Genomic DNA, 17833 nt, shown 5'->3' with positions numbered 1-17833 from the left:
AAGAATAGAAGTATCACCCCATGAGAGAGAGTAATCTACTCAAGGATAGTCAAAAAAAGAATTTTTATAAGTTGTTTCAGTCATTTTTATTGAGGTGCCTATATTTAGGTTTAGCAGGGGGTGCCTATATTTAGGTTTATTAGGGATTCCTGGAAGGGAGTATGCCATTAGAATAGATACTTTCATGAGGTCCTAGTTAGATGATCCATTTGTGGGTTAGATTGTGTAGTTGCAGCATGAAGGATTAGAGGTGGAAAACAGATCCTGAGTGTTAGGAAGGTGGTTACAGCATTCAGGAATATGGGTGGGTTGGGTGATAATTGCTGGAGTTTATTGAGATTGGAGAACGTGATGGCTTCAATCCCCCCACCATCTGTATTGGAGGAGTTCATCCACTCCCTATGGTGAATGGTGAGATCTCTTAGGTAAAGGATCTTGGCTCGCAAGTGAGAGGGTGTCACACCCTCATGTCAAAACAAAGAAAAACAGTGGTAGTTGGGACATAGACCTTTAGACAGATAACATCAGTGTTTAAGGACTCAAAGTCCTCAAGGCATGCCACAGATGTGTTGATGTTGGAATTAGCACATGTGCTGCCTTTAGAATGGGATTGTGAGTTGAGATTATAGTTGGATATGAGAAAGGGGCTATTTAGGTGATCATAAGGCAGATGTTATTCAACAGAGGCAAGGTCACTAGGAAAACTGTCATAAATGTTGGCATAGTTAATTGAAAAAGAGGCAGATTTATTAGAGAGGGAAAGGTCATGGGAATGGCTAGTACTACTACTGTCTGAGTCCTCCTCCTTATTGGCAGTAGAGTCATTTGGGAACCCAGAATTTCTTGGCACTCCATGATACATGGGACTAGGGGCCATGAGTTGTTTAGATTTTTAAAAATTTTTAAAAACTGAAATACTGGCACACCATTAATGACCATTTTTGTTTATATGGCAGATAATTTTCAGTGATCATTCAGTCAGTTCAGTGTATCATCTGCTCTCATTATCTTGCTCATTTTGCCCTTTATGTCACTTAGTATCCTTTTCTTTCACATTCTTCCTCAGGTTTTATCTGATTCTTTTTGGTCTTTCTCATTGCATATTCTGTAGAGTTTGTGTTGTGTATCAAATTTTTTTTGATATATTTACAAACAGGTAAAAATATGGTTGAACATAAGAGCATTATCAGCACCTGGACCTCCAAGCCACACATTGTTTATGCTGACTGGATTATAGAAAGTATGAGGCTAAAACGACCTGCAGATGAAGCCCCATTTGCCCACCTTGATGCTGAAACTTGTGGTCCACAAGAAGTGAAGAAAATTGGAAGGATTTCCATAGATTCTTTGGCAAATGATAATGAAACTTTTGTGGATGAAGAAATTCTTAATCAGTATTTAAAGCCAAGAATTCCTGATAAGAAACAAAACTTCAAAGCAAACAGCATTGTAAATGATACTGCAAATATTTCATCTCTCCCGGATTCCCAGACTTCCCTCATATCTGGCATATTCAGTGGTAAGTCGCAGATTTTGTGTTCTCTTTTGTTCTTTTTTTTCTCATATGCTCTTGCTTTTGTTTTCATCAGTGTGCCACTCATCACAATTTTTTACGTTATTTATTTGTTTATTTATAATACTTGATCTCTGTTTTCCGCATCACATTTTCATACATATACATACACATACACAGACATATACATATATACACATGTACATATTCATACATGCTTGCCTTTGTCCATTCCTGGCACTACCCTGCCCCACGGGAAACAGCATCACTACCCCCTGCTCCAGGGAGGTAGCACTTGGAAAACAGACAAAAAAGGCCACATTCGTTCACACTTAGCCTCTAACTGTCATGTGATGCTCCAAAACCACAGCTCCCTATCCACATCCAGGCCCCACAGACCTTTCTATGGTTTACCCTAGATTCTTCACATTCCATGGTTCAGTCTATTGACAGCACATCAACCCTAGTATACAACATCAGTTCTGTTTCCTTTTTTTAGAAAGTATGTAGTCTCACAATAAGCACAGATGTAAGAAAATGTCAAAGATATAGTGGATGGACAGAGTAAGGGAGCAAAAGTGTTACACGTGAGATATTATGGAGATAAGAAGAAAATTGAAATGCAGTTTTCAGTTTTTTACCTATTTCCATAAAATTTCATGTGTAACAAACACTTTTGCTCCCCTACTCTGTCCATCCACTTTATCTTTGATGATTTCTTACATCTGTGCTTTTTATGAGACTTCACAAACATTCTGTGTACACACTAAGTTCTCATCCTTTTCAAAGGTTCGGGTTGGGATGTCTGAATGTGTTTAGATGTAACAAGATGAGAGAAGAAGAGATAGATAGGTAATATATTTGAGGAAAGGAACCTGGATATTCCAATGTTAAGTGAAACAAAGAAAGCTCGAGGGTAAGGGGGTTGAATAGTTTGGGGATATCTAAGGGGTGAAGTCAGGGGTTAGTGTGAGGGCAAGGATGAGAGCTAAAGGAGTTGTGGGAATATGTGAAAGTGTAAGCCCCACTCTGATGTGGTTAAAAATGAAAGTGGATTATGAGAGATAGTTGATTATTTACTAGTGCTTATGCACCTGGCCACATGAAGAATGACAAAGAGAGTTGAGAGTTTTGGGAGCAGCTTATTGAGTGTGTCATTATTTTGATGAAAGAAATTGGATATTAGTGATGGACAATTTGAATGCGAAAGTATGTAATGTGGCAGTTGAAGATAGAATTGTGGGGAGAGGAGGAGGAGGAATGGGATGTATTTAGGGAGGCAGTGATGGTTTGCACAAAACATACCTGTGGCATGAGAAAGGTGGGAGGTGGGCAGATTAAAAAGGGTAGTGAGTGGTGGAATGAAGAATTAAGATTGTTAGTGAAAGAGAAGAGAGAGAGGCGTTGGACAATTTTTGCAGGAAAGTAGTGCAAATGACTGGGAGATGTATAAAAGAAAGCGGCAGTCATGAGAAAGGTACAAGAGGTGAAAAAGAGGGCAAATGAGAGTTGGGTTGAGAGAGTATCATTAAGTTTTAGGGAGAATAAAAAGATGTTTTAGAAGGAGGTAAATAATGTGTATAAGACAAGAGAACTAATGGGAACATCGATGAAGGGGGCTAATGGGGAGGTGATAACAAGTACTGCTGAAGTGAGAAGGAGATGGAATGAGTATTCTGAAGGTTTGTTGAATGTGTTTGATGACAGATTGGCAGATATAGGATATTTTGGTTGAGGTGGTGTGCAAAGTGAGAGGGTCAGGGAGAATTGTTTGGTAAACAGAGAAGAGGTAGTGAAAGCTTTGCGGAAGATGAAAGCTGGCAAGGCGGCGGGTTTGGATGGTATTGCAGTGCAATATATTAAAAAAGGTTGTGACTGTGTTGTTGATTGGTTGGTGAGGATATTCAGTGTATGTATGGATCATGGTGAAGTGCCTAAGGATTGGCAGAATGCATGCATAGTACCATTATACAAAGGCAAAGGGGATAAAGGCGAGTGTTCAAATTATAGAGACATAAGTTGTTGAGTATTCCTAAGTATATGGGAGGGTATTGATTGAGAGGGTAAAAGCATGTATAGAGCATCATATTGGGGAAGAGCAGTGTGGTTTCAGGAGTGGTAGAGGATGTGTGGATCAGGTATTTACTTTGAAGAATGTAAGTGAGAAATACTTAGAAAAATAGATGGATTTGTATGTAGCATTTATGGATTTGGAGGAGGCCTTTGATAAGGTTGATAGAGATGCTTTGTGGAAGGTTTTAAGATTATATGGTGTAGGAGGTAAGTTGCTAGAAGCAGTGAAAAGTTTTTACCAAGGATGTATGGTATGTGTATGAAGAGGATGAGAGGAAAGTATTGGTTCTCATTGAATATCGGTTTGTGGCAGGGGGGTGCATAATGTCTCCATGACTGTTTAATTTGTTTATGGATGGGGTTGTTAGGGAGGTCAACGCATGAGTTCTGGAGATAGGGGCAAGTTGTGGATGAGAGGGCTTGGGAAGTTAGTCAATTGTTGTTCACTGATGATACAGCGCTGGTGGCTGATTTGGGTGAGAAACTGCAGAAGCTGGTGGCTGAGTGTGGTAAAGTGTGTGAAAGAAGAAAGCTGAGAGTAAATGTGAATAAGAATATTAAGTTCAGGAGTGTTGAGGAACAAGTCAATTGGGAGGTAAGTTTGAATGGAGAAGAACTGGAGGAAGTGAAGTGTTTTAGATATCTTGGAGTGGACTTAGCAGTGGATGGAACCATGGAAGTGGAGGTGAGTCATAGGGTGGAGGAGGGGGCGAAGGTTCTGGGAATGTTAAAAATGTGTGGAAAGCAAGAACATTATCTCGGAGAGCAAAAATGGATATGTTTGAAGGAATAGTGGTTCCAACAATGTTGTATAGTTGTGAGGCATGGGCTATAGATAGGGTTGTGCGAAGAGGGGTGGGTGTGTTGGAAATTAAATGTTTAAGGACAATATGTGGTGTGAGTTGGTTTGATCAAGTGAGTAATGAAAGGGTAAGAGAAGTGTGTGGTAATAAAAAGAGTATGGTTGAGAGAGCAGAAGAGGGTGTTTTGAAATGGTTTGGTCACATGGAGAGAATGAGTGAGGAAAGATTGACCAAGAGGATATATGTGTCAGAGGTGGAAGGAACAAGGAGAAGCAGGAGACCAAATTGGAGTGGAAGGGTGGAGTGAAAAAGATTTTGAGCGATTGGGGCCTGAACATGCAGGAGGGTGAAAGGTGTGCAAGGAATAGAGTGAATTGGAACGATATGGTATGCCAAGGTCAACGTGCTGTCAATGGATTGAACCAGAGCATGTGAAGCATTTAGGGTAAACCATGGAAAGATGTGTGGGGCCAGGATGTGGAAAGGGAAGTATGGTTTCAGTGCATTACACATGACAGATAGAGCCTGAGTGTGAATGAACGGTGTCTTTTTTATCTTTCCCTAGCGCTACCTTGCTGGAGGGAGGGGGGGTTGCTATTTCATGTGTGGCAGGTTGGCGACAGAAATGGATGAAGGCAGCAAGTATGAATGTGTCCATGTGTATATATGTATATGTCTGTGTATGTATATGTATGTATACATTGAAATGTATAGGTATGTATATGTATGTGTGTGTGGGCATTTATGTATTTACATGTGTATGTAGTTGGGTTGGGCTATTCCTCGTCTGTTTCCTTGCGTTATCTCACTATCGTGGGAGACGGCGATTAGGTATAATGAAATATAAATAAAAATCAGATATTCAGTAAAGTGAATGGAAATGGTGAACTTCATGGGAATATTTAGTTTAAAAAGAGACACATAAATACATGTGGGTGATTAGGAAGGAGGATGAGGCTTTGCTGGATCTGTTGGCCTCACATTTTGTTCAGTAGTTGAAGTGGTTGAATCATCATGGATATGACCCAGCACAGGCAAAAGGGTGTTTTATCCCCCTAATGAGTAGGTGCTGTATGCCTCTCAGACGCTTGTAGTGCTCTTTGAACATTAAAGAGGTCTAATGAGATCTGTTTTTATTTTAGAAACTTTTCTTTCTGAAAGTGAGTGAGTAGCTTCCATTTTACAGAATTACACGATGTGAATGTTCTCCAAAATAGGGTTTTCATTTACAGGTTTTCCATAGTTTATGGTAGGAAGTTTCAATACAACCACGTCACAGTAACACAGTATAAGTCTGAATATTGTAAGACTGAGAACAAACAACATTGCTGGGACGATTCATGGACTGATTGTGACTTGTAATGTTTACAGTGTTTGTACTTAATGTCTATCTACTGAACATTATTTGTCGTAAACGAAAGGTAAATGTTAGCGAAATTCTTTCTATATGAAATTAGAGTTGTTAATGTTATTTTATCTCATCCAGCTGGGTTTAGAGGGGAAGCCAGTGACCCTAGGTCTAAGACAATGTCAAAATCTCAGAAAAGAACCTTTCTCAGAATTAAATAACTTTCTTTATTCATAAAGGGAAAACGTTCACAGTATCTGGCTACGGTGAGGAGACAGTCGATGATTTAGTCCTGGCAATTCAAGATCGAGGAGGAAAAATTGTGTCCCTTAGCTTTGGAGATCAAGTTCACTATTCATTGTTGAACATTGATGGAACTGGAACTGCTCATTCTAGAGCTGAAGAGATAATCTCACACTATTTCATTGAAGACTGTATAGACCAAGAGGTAGTGTATGAATTACATTTTGATGTGTTGCAGATAATAAGACTTCTGCTCTAATATACATGGTAGAAATGATATTCATAACGAAACTTGTTGTATTTGTAATGCTAGATAGAATTATTTATTGTTTGATCACTGATGTAAATTTTTCTGTTGCTGCTCCTGTTTTTACAGTCATATCCTTTACCATTTTTTGTTTCTTCCCCTGCATTTACCATGATTTTTTTACCATTATGTACTTTATTGTGATGATTCATTAGTAATAACTATTCAGATCACTGTGAAGTTTTGATGTACTGACATCACTTGAATTAATAATGAATCTTTCTTTTATAGAGATGATACACGCTGATATCCCAAATTCTGCAACCATAGGATTGAGTAGTTGCTGGATTTCAGGTTTTTCTAGATTTTGAGAGTCACTAGACATACTGTATTAGATAGAAATTGTTATGTGACCTATGGAGTTTTATTGCCAGTATTTGTTTTATGGAAATTTTAAACATTGCAAATTTGTTTACTGTACTCACCAAAAACTTTCATATGTTTCCTATCTCAAAATTTATTTGTTGACTAATATAGCATATGGTAACTGATTAGTTGTGGTACTGTTTAGGACATCCGGCCCAATTGTGGTTAAAGTTTTGCAAACATTTGTCCATAGAGTGTAATGTCTTCATCACTTACCAGTCAGTGTGGCAAGACTTTGAGAAAATGGCAGGGTTAGTGCACAGTACTCATCACAAATCTTTTTAATGAATAGTATTTTATTTTCTAATGCCACATGCTGTAAATGATTATCTGTTCCTGGTTCGTCTGGGACTAATTTCAACCACATGTCAACTTTTCTTTTAAATGCATCTTTTATTTCTCCTGGTAGTATTGTTTGTTATATAGTTATTTAAATGTCCTGGCTGGGCATGCATATTTTTTATTTGGTTCTTTTTATGGTATTATCACAGATATAATAACTCTCTCTCTCTCTCCTTTGATGAGAGACTTTCAGGATCTGTGCAGTTTTTTTTATACCTTCTCTTTGTACCATGCATTATCATAAATCTTTATTCTTTCTCGGCTATTTAGTTACAGTTCTTTCTTCAATTCATGGTATGTTCTATCCCCTCAATTTTGCTCATGAATCATTTTTAAATTCTCTGGTTTGTTCAGCCTTATTTGTTTCACTGATGACATACAGTACAGCAGTATTCAATTTTGCTTCCTCAGTATTCAAAATTTTCATTGAAGGTTTCTGTCTCTTTTGCAGAAGGTTCTCAAGATTACGTCCTCCAAATTGTAGTTTCTCCTTTATGATGACACCCAAATGTAGTTTGCTTTTTCTTCTGGGTCTTAATACAGTGCTACGAATGTATTTTTACTTCTTCCATGACTTTGTTTTTCATACTTGATCACTGTTTCCTGCATCAACGAGTTAGTGGTAGAAATAGATGAAGGAAGGCCACAACTGTTCTTGTCCATTCTTTGGCTGTCATGTGTAATGCACTGAAACCACAGCTTCCATGTCCTCATTAAGGCCCCTCAGACTTTCTATGGTTTACTCTGGATGCTTCACATGCCCCGTTTCAGGCCATTGACAGCATGTCAACTCCAGAATACCACATTGTTCCAATTCACTCTATCCTGTGCATGCCTCACCTTCCTGCATCTTCTGGCCCCAATCACTCAAATCTCTTTCCCTCTATCCTTACATCTCCAGTTTGGTCTCACTGTTCTTGTTCCCTTCACTTCTGATGCATATACCCTCTTCATCAACCTTCCTCACTCACTCTCTCCATACGTCCATACAATTTCAGCACACCCTCTTCAACTCTCTCAACCACATTGTTATTAGCACACCTCTCTTATACCCTTTCATCTCACACTTGAGCAAACCACCTCACTCCACATGTTTTCCTTAAATATTTCATTTCCAACATCCTCCTCTGCGCTGCCGTATCTAAAGCCTGTACCTTGCATCCATTTAACAGTGTTGGGACTACTATTCCTTCGTACATACCCATTTTTGCCCTCCCAGATAATGACCTCAGTTTCCAAACATTCCTCAGCACTCCTAGAACCTTTGCTCCTTTTTCCACCATATGACTCACTTCTGCTTCCATAATTTCATTCACTGCCATGTACACTCCTGGGTATCTAAAATACTTCACTTCCTCCAAGTTTTCTCCATTCAAACTCACATCTGATCTAAAATGTCCCTCAACCCTGCTAAACCAAATAACCTTGCTTTTATTCACATTCACTCTCAACTTCTTCCTTTCATACACTCTTCTAAAGTTAGTCACCAACTTTTACAGTTTCTAACTCAAATCCACCACCAGTGCTATATCAGCAGCAGACAACAACTGCCTCACTTCCCAGGCCCTCTCATCCCCACAATCTGCATACTTGCCCTTCTCTCTAAGACTCTCGCAATTACCTCTATCACCACTCCATTCATAAACAAATTGAACAACAATGGTGACGTCACACACCCCTGCCACAGACCAACCTTTACTTCAAATCATTCTGTTCTTGTATACATGCTTTATGCCCTTCATAAGAATTTACTGCTTCTAGCAGCTCTCCTTCCATAACATATATTCTTAAGGCATATATTCTTAAGGCATCTTTATCACATCTATCATATGCTTTCTCCAAGTCCATAAATGCCACATACAAATCCATCTGTTTCTTTAGATATTTCTCTAACACATTCCTTAAAGCAGACACCTGATCCACTTCTGGATGACACTGCTCCTTCCCAGTCTGATGCTCTGTGCATGTCCTAACCTTCTCAATCAGTACCCACTACTCAATTTGCCTGGTATACTCAACAAACTTATATAATGGCTTTATACATGCATTCCGCTGATCCTTAGGTACCTCTCCATGATCCACCCAAACATTGAAGAGCCCTCCCAACCAGTCAGCAACAGTCACTCATTTTCTTAATAAATTCAACTGCAGTACTATCCACTCCAGCCACCTTAACATATTTCATCTTACATAAGTTTTTCATTACATTTCCTTTTTCACCAAACCATGGCTCTCTCACTTCAGTGGGAACATTGTTGAAGGGGACAAGGGGGGAAGCGATAACAGATAGGGATGAAATGAGGAGATGGAGTGAGTGTTTTAAGGGTTTGTTGAATTTGTTTGACAATAGAACAGCAGATGTAGGGTGATTTAGTCGGGATGGTGTGTGAAGTGAGAGTTAGGGACAGTGGTTTGGTTAAGAGAGAAGAGGTGGTGAAAGCTTTGCGGAAGATGAAAGCCAGCAAGGCAGCGGGTTTGGATGGTATTGCAGTGGAATTTATTAAGAAAGAGGGTGATTGTGTTGTTGATTGGTTAGTAAGGGTATTCAGTATATGTATGGATCATGGTGAAGTGCCTGAAGATTGGCAGAATGCATGTATAGAGCCATTGTACAAAGGCAAAGAGGATGAAGGTGAATGTTCAAACTACAGAAGCATAAGTTTGTTGAGTATTCCAGGAAAATTGTATGGGAGGGCATTGATTGAGAGGATGAAGGTACATACAACCATCAGATTTGGGAGGAGCAGTGTGGTTTCAAAAAAGGTAGAGGATATGTGGATCAGTGTTTGACTTGAAGATTGTGTGTGAGAAATATTTAGAAAAACAGATGGATTTGTATGTAGCATTTCATAGATCTTGAGAGGGTATATGATAGGGTAGATAGAGATGCTTTTATGGCAGGTCTGAGGTAAGCTGCTAGAAGCAGTGGAAAGTTTTTATCAAGGATGTAAGGCATGTGTGCGCGTAGGAAGAGAGGAGAGTGGTTGGTTCCCAGTGAAGGTCGGTCTGTGGCAGGAGTGTGTGATGTCCCCATAGTTGTTAGATTTGTATATGGATGGGGTGGTTAGGGAGATAAATGGAAGAGCCTTCGAGAGGGGCAAGTTTGCAGTCTTTTGTGGATGAGAGAGCCTGGGAAGTGAGTCAGTTGTTGTTCACCAATGATACAGCAATGGTGGCTGATTCAAGTGATAAACTGCAGAAGATGGTGATTGAGTTTAGGAAAGTGTGTGAAAAGAGAAAGTTTAGAGTAAATGTGAATAAGAGCAAGGTTATTAAGTTCAGTAGGGTTGAGGGACAAGTTAATTGAGATGTAAGTTTGAATGGAGAAAAATTGGAGGAAGTGCATTGTTTTAGGTATCTGGGAGTGGCCTAAGCAGGGAATGGAACCATGGAAGTGGAAGTGAGTCACAGGGTGAGGGAGGGGGCAGGGGTTCTGGGAGCAATGAAGAATGTGTGGAAGGAGAGAATGTTATCTTGGAGGGCTGAAATGTGTATGTTTGAAGGAATAGTAGTTCCAGCAATATCATATGGTTGCGAGGCATTGGCTATAGGGTTGTGCAGAGGAGGGCGGATGTGTTGGAAAAAAATGTTTAATGACAATATGTGGTGTGAGGTGGTCTGATCGAGTAAGTAATAAAAGGGTAAGATGTGTGGTCATAAAAAGGGAGCAGAAGAGGGTGTGTTGAAATGGTTTGGACATATGGAGAGAATGAATGAGGAAAGGTTGACAAAGAGGATATATGTGTCAGAGATGAAGGGAACAAGGATAAGTGGGAAACCAAACCAGAGGTGGAAGGATGGAGTGAAGAAGATTTTGAGTGATCAGGGCCTGAACATACAGGAGGGTGAGAGTTGTGCAAGGAATATAGTGAATTGGAGCGATGTGGTATTGTGGGGTCAACGCGCTTCTAGCAGCATACCCCCCATACCATATATTCTTAAGACTTTCTACAGAGCATCTCTGTCAAACCTTTCATATACCTTCTCCTGATCCATAAAAGCTACTTACAAATCCATGTTTTTTTTAAGTATTTCTTACGCACATTCTTCAAACCCCTGATCCACACATCCTATTCCACTTCTGAAATCACACTGCTCTTCCCTAATTTGATTCTTTGTATATGCCTTTACCCTATCAATCAATACCCTCCCATACAATTTCCCAGGAATACCCAACAGACTTAAGCCTCTTTAGTTTGAACACTCACCTTTATCTCCTTTGCCTTTGTACAGTGGCACTATACATGCATGCCGCCAGTCCTCAGGCACTTCACCATGATCCATACATACGTTGAATATCCATACCAACCAATCAACAACAGTCACCCTATTCTGAATAAATTCTGCTGCAGTACCACCCAGATCTGCTGCCTTGCCAAATTTCATCTTCCATAAAGCTTTCACTAACTCCTCTCTCTTATCCAAACCATTCTTCCTGACCCTCTGACTTCGCACACCACTCTGACCATAACACCCTACATCTGCCACTCTTTTGTCAAACGCATTCAACAAACCTTTAAAATTCTCACTCTATCTCCTTCTCACTTCATCATTACCTGTTATTACTTCCCCCCATGCCCCCTACACCGATGTTCCTATTTGTTCTCTTGTCTTACACATGTTATTTACCTCCTTCCAAAACATCTTTTTATTCTCCCTAATGTTTAATGATACTCTCTGACCCCAACTCCTATTTGCCATTTTTTTCAACCCTTGCCCTTTCTTTCTCATGACCAGGTGCATAAGCACCAATCTATCTCCATTTCTCAGTCTAAAATTTACTTTCTTGCATTATGTCACACACTCCTGCAACTTCTGCCTTGGGAGTAGTGCTACTCCTTCCTTAGCTCTTGTCCCCTCACCAACCGCTGACTTTACTCCCAAGACTTTTCCAAACCATTCTTTCCCTTACTGTTGAGCTTCATTTCACTCAGAGCCAGAACATCCAGGTTTCTTTCCTCAAACATACTGTCTCTCTCTCCTTTCTTCTCATCTTGGTTACATCCTCCCACATTGACACCCCTATCTGAACGTTTGAGGAGGGTGAGCACTCCCTGCTTGACTCCTTCAAATATTGAAAGATGAATAGATAATGGTAAAGAGCTAGAAGCCAAGGAGCGAATAAGGGAAAGTGCATCTGATATTATTGGAGTCATGGAAACAGCTTTTTCAAAGTGATTTTTCACATGGTATGCTCATATGAGTACATGATAGCAAGAAACAAAAGAGAAGGCAAAGGAGGGTGAAGATAAGCATTTTAAACAAAAGTTATCATGAACTTTCAGGAAATAGCAAATGATGGCCCATTCAGACAATACATAATGGGAATAGTGACTATAGAGAAGAGCATATTGATGCTGTTATTTAGTCCCAAAGGAATTGCAAAAATCTAGAGAGGGGGGATGGTATTTTATGTGTGGCGGGGTGGTGACGGGAATGGATGAAGGCAGCAAATATGAATTATGTACATGTGTATATAAGTATATTTCTGTGTATGTATATGTATGTATACATTGAAACATATATGTATGTATATGTGCGTGTATGGGCATTTATGTATATACATGGTGGGTTGGGCCATTCCTCATCTGTTTCCTTGCACTACCTCACTAACATGGGAGACAGCAATTTAGTATTATGGTACTAATAAAAAACTGAAGGAACATTTAGGATGCTTGTACATGAAGCAGTGAAGCACCCACTTCTTAGAGATGGTAAAGTGCTGATAAGGGGAAATTCAAGTATAAAGAGTTAGGCTAGGGGAATTAGGACTCTCCTGTTGAGAAGGAGTCATTGAGACAACTTTTTAAAGAGTAAAGAGAAAATTCATATACCGACATGTCACAGAGCATATTAAGGAGAGGGATGGATATATCATCTTTGCTAGGTCTTATTTTTGCACATATTTGCATGTATATGGAGAACTAAATGGGACGGGAGCGGGGGGCTAGAAACCCTCCCCTCCTTGTATTTTAACTTTCTAAAAGGGGAAACAGAAGAAGGAGTCGCGTGGGGAGTGCTCATCCTCCTCGAAGGCTCAGATTGGGGTGTCTAAATGTTTGTGGATGTAACCAAGATGAGAAAAAAGGAGAGATAGGTAGTATGTTTGAGGAAAGGAACCTGGATGTTTTGGCTCTGAGTGAAACGAAGCTCAAGGGTAAAGGGGAAGAGTGGTTTGGGAATGTCTTGGGAGTAAAGTCAGGGGTTAGTGAAAGGACAAGAGCAAGGGAAGGAGTAGCACTACTCCTGAAACAGGAGTGGTGGGAGTATGTGATAGAATGTAAGAAAGTAAACTCTAGATTGAGGTGGGTAAAACTGAAAGTTGATGGAGAGAGATGGGTGATTATTGGTGCATATGCACCTGGGCATGAGAAGAAAGATCATGAGAGGCAAGTGTTTTGGGAGCAGCTGAATGAGTGTGTTAGTGGTTTTGATGCACGAGACCAGGTTAGAGTGATGGATGATTTGAATGCAAAGGTGAGTAATTTGGCAGTTGAGGGAATAATTGGTACACATGGGGTGTTCAGTGTTGTAAATGGAAATGGTGAAGAGCTTGTAGATTTATGTGCTGATTGGGAATACCTGGTTTAAAAAGAGAGATATACATAAGTATACGTATGTAAGTAGGAGAGATGGCCAGAGAGCGTTATTGGATTACGTGTTAATTGATAGGCGTGGGAAAGAGGGACTTTTGTATGTTAATGTGCTGAGAGGTGCAACTGGAGGGGTGTCTGATCATTATCTTGTGGAGGCGAAGGTGAAGATTTGTAGAGGTTCTCAGAAAAGAAGAGAGAATGTTGGGGCGAAGAGAGTGGTGAGAGTAAGTGAGCTTGGGAAGGAGACTTGTGTGAGGAAGTACCAGGAGAGACTGAGTACAGAATGGAAAAAGGTGAGAACAAAGGAGGTAAGAGGAGTGGGGGAGGAATGGGATGTATTTAGGGAGGCAGTGATGGCTTGCGCAAAAGATGCTTGTGGCATGAAAAGCGTAGGAGGTGGGCAGATTAGAAAGGGTAGTGAGTGGTGGGATGAAGAAGTAAGATTATTAGTGAAAGAGAAGAGAGAGGCATTTGGACGATTTTTGCAGGGAAAAAATGCAAATGAGTGGGAGATGTAAAAAAGAAAGAGGCAGGAGGTCAAGAGAAAGGTGCAAGAGGTGAAAAAGAGGGCAAATGAGAGTTGGGGTGAGAGAGTATCATTAAATTTTCGGGAGACTTAAAAGATGTTTTGGAAGGAGGTAAATAAAGTGCGTAAGGCAAGGGAACAAATGGGAACTTCAGTGAAGGGGGTTAATGGGGAGGTGATAACAAGTAGTGGTTATGTGAGAAGGAGATGGAGTGAGTATTTTGAAGGTTTGTTGAATATGTTTGATGATAGAGTGGCAGATATAGAGAGTTTTGGTCGAGGTGGTGTGCAAAGTGAGAGGGTTAGTGAGGATGATTTGGTAAACAGAGAAGAGGTAGTAAAAGCTTTGCGGAAGATGAAAGCTGGCAAGGCAGTTGGTTTGGATGGCATTGCAGTGGAATTTATTAAAAAAGGTGGTGACTGTGTTGTTGACTGGTTGGTAAGGTTATTTATTGTATGTATGACTCATGGTGAGGTGCCTGAGGATTGGCGGAATGCTTGCATAGTGCCATTGTACAAAGTCAAAGGGGACAAAGGTGAGTGCTCAAATTACAGAGGTGTAAGTTTGTTGAGTATTCCTGGGAAATTATATGGGAGGGTATTGATTGAGAGGGTGAAGGTATGTACAGAGCATCAGATCGGGGAGGAGCAGTATGGTTTCAGAAGTGGTAGAGGATGTGTGGATCAGGTGTTTGCTTTGAAGAATGTATGTGAGAAATACTTAGAAAAGCAAATGGATTTATATGTAGCATTTATGGATCTGGAGAAGGCATATGATAGAGTTGATAGAGATGCTCTGTGGAAGGTATTAAGAATATATGGTGTGGGAGGCAAGTTGTTAGAAGCAGTGAAAAGTTTTTATTTAGGATGTAAGGCATGTGTATGTGTAGGAAGAGAGGGAAGTGATTGGTTCTCAGTGAATGTAGGTTTGTGGCAGGGTTGTGTGATGTCTCCATGGTTGTTTGATTTGTTTATGGATGGGGTTGTTAGGGAGGTGAATGCAAGGGTTTTGGAGAGAGGGACAAGTATGCAGTCTGTTGTAGATGAGAGAGCTTGGGAAGTGAATCAGTTGTTGTTCGCTGATGATACAGCGCTGGTGGCCGATTCATGTGAGAAATTGCAGAAGCTGGTAACTGAGTTTGGTAAAGTGTGTGAAAGAAGAAATTTAAGTGTAAATGTGAATAAGAGTAAGGTTATTAGGTACAGTAGGGTTAAGGGTCAAGTCAATTGGGAGATAAGTTTGAATGGAGAAAAACTGGAGGAAGTAAAGTGTTTTAGATATCTGGGAGTGGATTTGGCAGTGGATGGAACCATGGAAGTGGAAGTGAATCATAGGGTGGGGGAGGGGGTGAAGATTCTGGGAGCGTTGAAGAATATGTGGAAGTCGAGAACATTATCTTGGAAAGCAAAAATGGGTATATTTGAAGGAATAGTGGTTCCAACAATGTTTTATGGTTGCGAGGCGTGGGCTATGGATAGAGTTGTGCGCAGGAGGGTGGATGTGCTGGAAATGAGATGTTTGAAGACAGTATGTGGTGTGAGGTGGTTTGATTGAGTAAGTAATAATAGGGTAAGAGAGATGTGTGGTAATAAAAAGAGTGTGGTTGAGAGAACAGAAGATGGTGTTTTGAAATGGTTTGGTCACATGGAGAGAATTAGTGAGGAAAGATTGACCAAGAGGATATATGTGTCAGAGGTGGAGGGAACGAGGAGAAGTGGGAGACCAAATTGGAGGTGGAAAGATGGAGTGAAAAAGATTTTGAGTGATCGGGGCCTGAACATGCAGGAGGGTGAAAGATGTGCAAGGAATAGAGTGAATTGGAATGATATGGTATTCCAGGGTCGACGTGCTGTCAATGGATTGAACTAGGGCATATGAAGCGTCTGGGGTAAACCAAGGAAAGTTGTGTGGGGCCTGGATGTGGAAACGGAGCTGTGGTTTCGGTGCATTATTACATGACAGCTAGAGACTGAGTGTGAACGAATGTGGCCTTTGTTGTCTTCCTAGCGCTACCTCGCGCACATGAGGGGGGGAGCGGGCTGTTATTTCATGTGTGGCAGGGTGGCGCTGGGAATGAATAAAGGTAGACAGTAAGAATTATGTACATGTGTATATATGTATTTGTCTGTGTGTGTATATATATGTATACGTTAAGATGTATAGGTATTTATATTTGAGGGTGTGGACGTGTATGCATATACATGTGTATGTGGGTGGGTTGGGCCATTCTTTCGTCTATTTCCTTGCGCTACCTCGCTAACGTGGGAGACAGCGACAAAGCAAAATAAATAAATAAATGAAATGAATAGATAATATGGAGAACATTGTATGTGATACACCAGTTGGAAGAAGAGATCATGTAATGATCAGGTTTGAATATGTGGTAAAAGAGAACATTAAAAGAGCAGAGGTGAGACAGGACATAGATTACAGAGACTTCACAAACCTCTGTGATATATGTGGTAGTGTGGCCAGGAACTAAGATTTTGTGGTGAGAGGTTTTGTGAAATATATGGCAAAGAAATAGAGGGATGGGTACTTGTAGCCTCAAATGCAGAGGGAATGCTTAGAAAGAGGAAGGAATAGTCTAATAAAAGATGTCTTAGAGCAAAAGTACTATGAGATGTGCGGTGGCAAATATATAGATGGGTCTCCTGCCAGCCAGCATTTGCAAAGTATAAGAGAGCAGGGAACAAGTATTACAAAATAAGAAAGGAAGAACAAAGAGACTTTCAAAAAAGTATTGTGAACAACGCAGGTTATAATCCAAAACATTTCATCGAATTCATTAGTAGTCATTTGTTAGTCAAGTTGCAGCCACTCAGGCTAAGGGAATAATTGTAGAGAATGATGTAATGATATGTGAAGAACTGAATAAGAAATTCAGATGTGTTTTCATGGTGGAAGACACTTTAACTCTGATACCAGGGGGATGGAATGGGGAGGAGATTGTGGAAATCATTGAAATATGTTGAAGGGATATCAACAGAATTTTAAAAGGACTTTACCCATAGACGGCTCATGATCCTAATGAAATTTCACCCTGTGTGCTAAAGGTGTGTGCAGATATGCTAGATATAGATATGAATATATAGATATAAGATATAAGAGATGGCCAGAGAGCGTTATCAGAGTATGTATTAATTGATAGGTGCATGAAAGAGAGACTTTTGGATGTTAATGTGCTGAGAGGTGCAACTGGAGGGATGTCTGATCATTATCTTGTGGAGGTGAAGGTGAAGATTTGTAGAGGTTTTCAGAAAAGAAGAGAGAATGTTGGGGTGAAGAGAGTGGTGAGAGTAAGTGAGCTTGGAAGGAGACTTGTGTGAGGAAGTACCAGGAGAGACTGAGTACAGAATGGAAAAAGGTGAGAACAAAGGACATAAGGGGAGTGGGGGAGGAAGGGGATGTATTTAGGGAGGCAGTGATGGCTTGTGCAAAAGATGCATGTGGGATGAGAAGCGTGGGAGGTGGGCAGATTAGAAAGGGTAGTGAATGGTGGAATGAAGAAGTAAGATTATTAGTGAAAGAGAAGAGAGAGGCATTTGGACGATTTTTGTATGGAAATAATGCAAATGAGTGGGAGATGTATAAAAGAAAGAGGCAGGAGGTCAAGAGAAAGGTGCAAGAGGTGAAAAAGAGGGCAGATGAGAGTTGGGGTGAGAGAGTATCATTAAATTTTCGGGAGACTAAAAAGATGTTTTGGAAGGAGGTA

At 40.3% G+C, this 17833-nt stretch overlaps 1 protein-coding gene across 9 annotated transcripts in view; it reads left to right on the top strand.

The window, feature by feature from the left end:
• The window catches only part of LOC139747272 (DNA topoisomerase 2-binding protein 1-like), a 688948-nt gene that overhangs the window by 190855 nt on the left and 480260 nt on the right, over positions 1-17833 (top strand). For 8 of the 9 annotated variants that reach the window (XM_071659369.1, XM_071659377.1, XM_071659376.1 and 5 more), the window contains exons 8-9: positions 1157-1519; positions 5977-6185. In XM_071659369.1, the coding sequence (XP_071515470.1) occupies positions 1157-1519; positions 5977-6185 (572 nt within the window). The remainder of the gene's footprint in view (positions 1-1156; positions 1520-5976; positions 6186-17833) is intronic. The other variant, XM_071659371.1, reaches the window with a different exon arrangement.

The sequence above is a fragment of the Panulirus ornatus genome, chromosome 68 (assembly GCF_036320965.1).
Source record: "Panulirus ornatus isolate Po-2019 chromosome 68, ASM3632096v1, whole genome shotgun sequence".
Classification (NCBI taxonomy): Eukaryota; Metazoa; Arthropoda; class Malacostraca; order Decapoda; family Palinuridae; genus Panulirus; species Panulirus ornatus.
The sequence above is the reverse complement of the archived record's forward strand: the minus strand, read 5'-3'. Positions and strand labels throughout refer to the sequence as shown.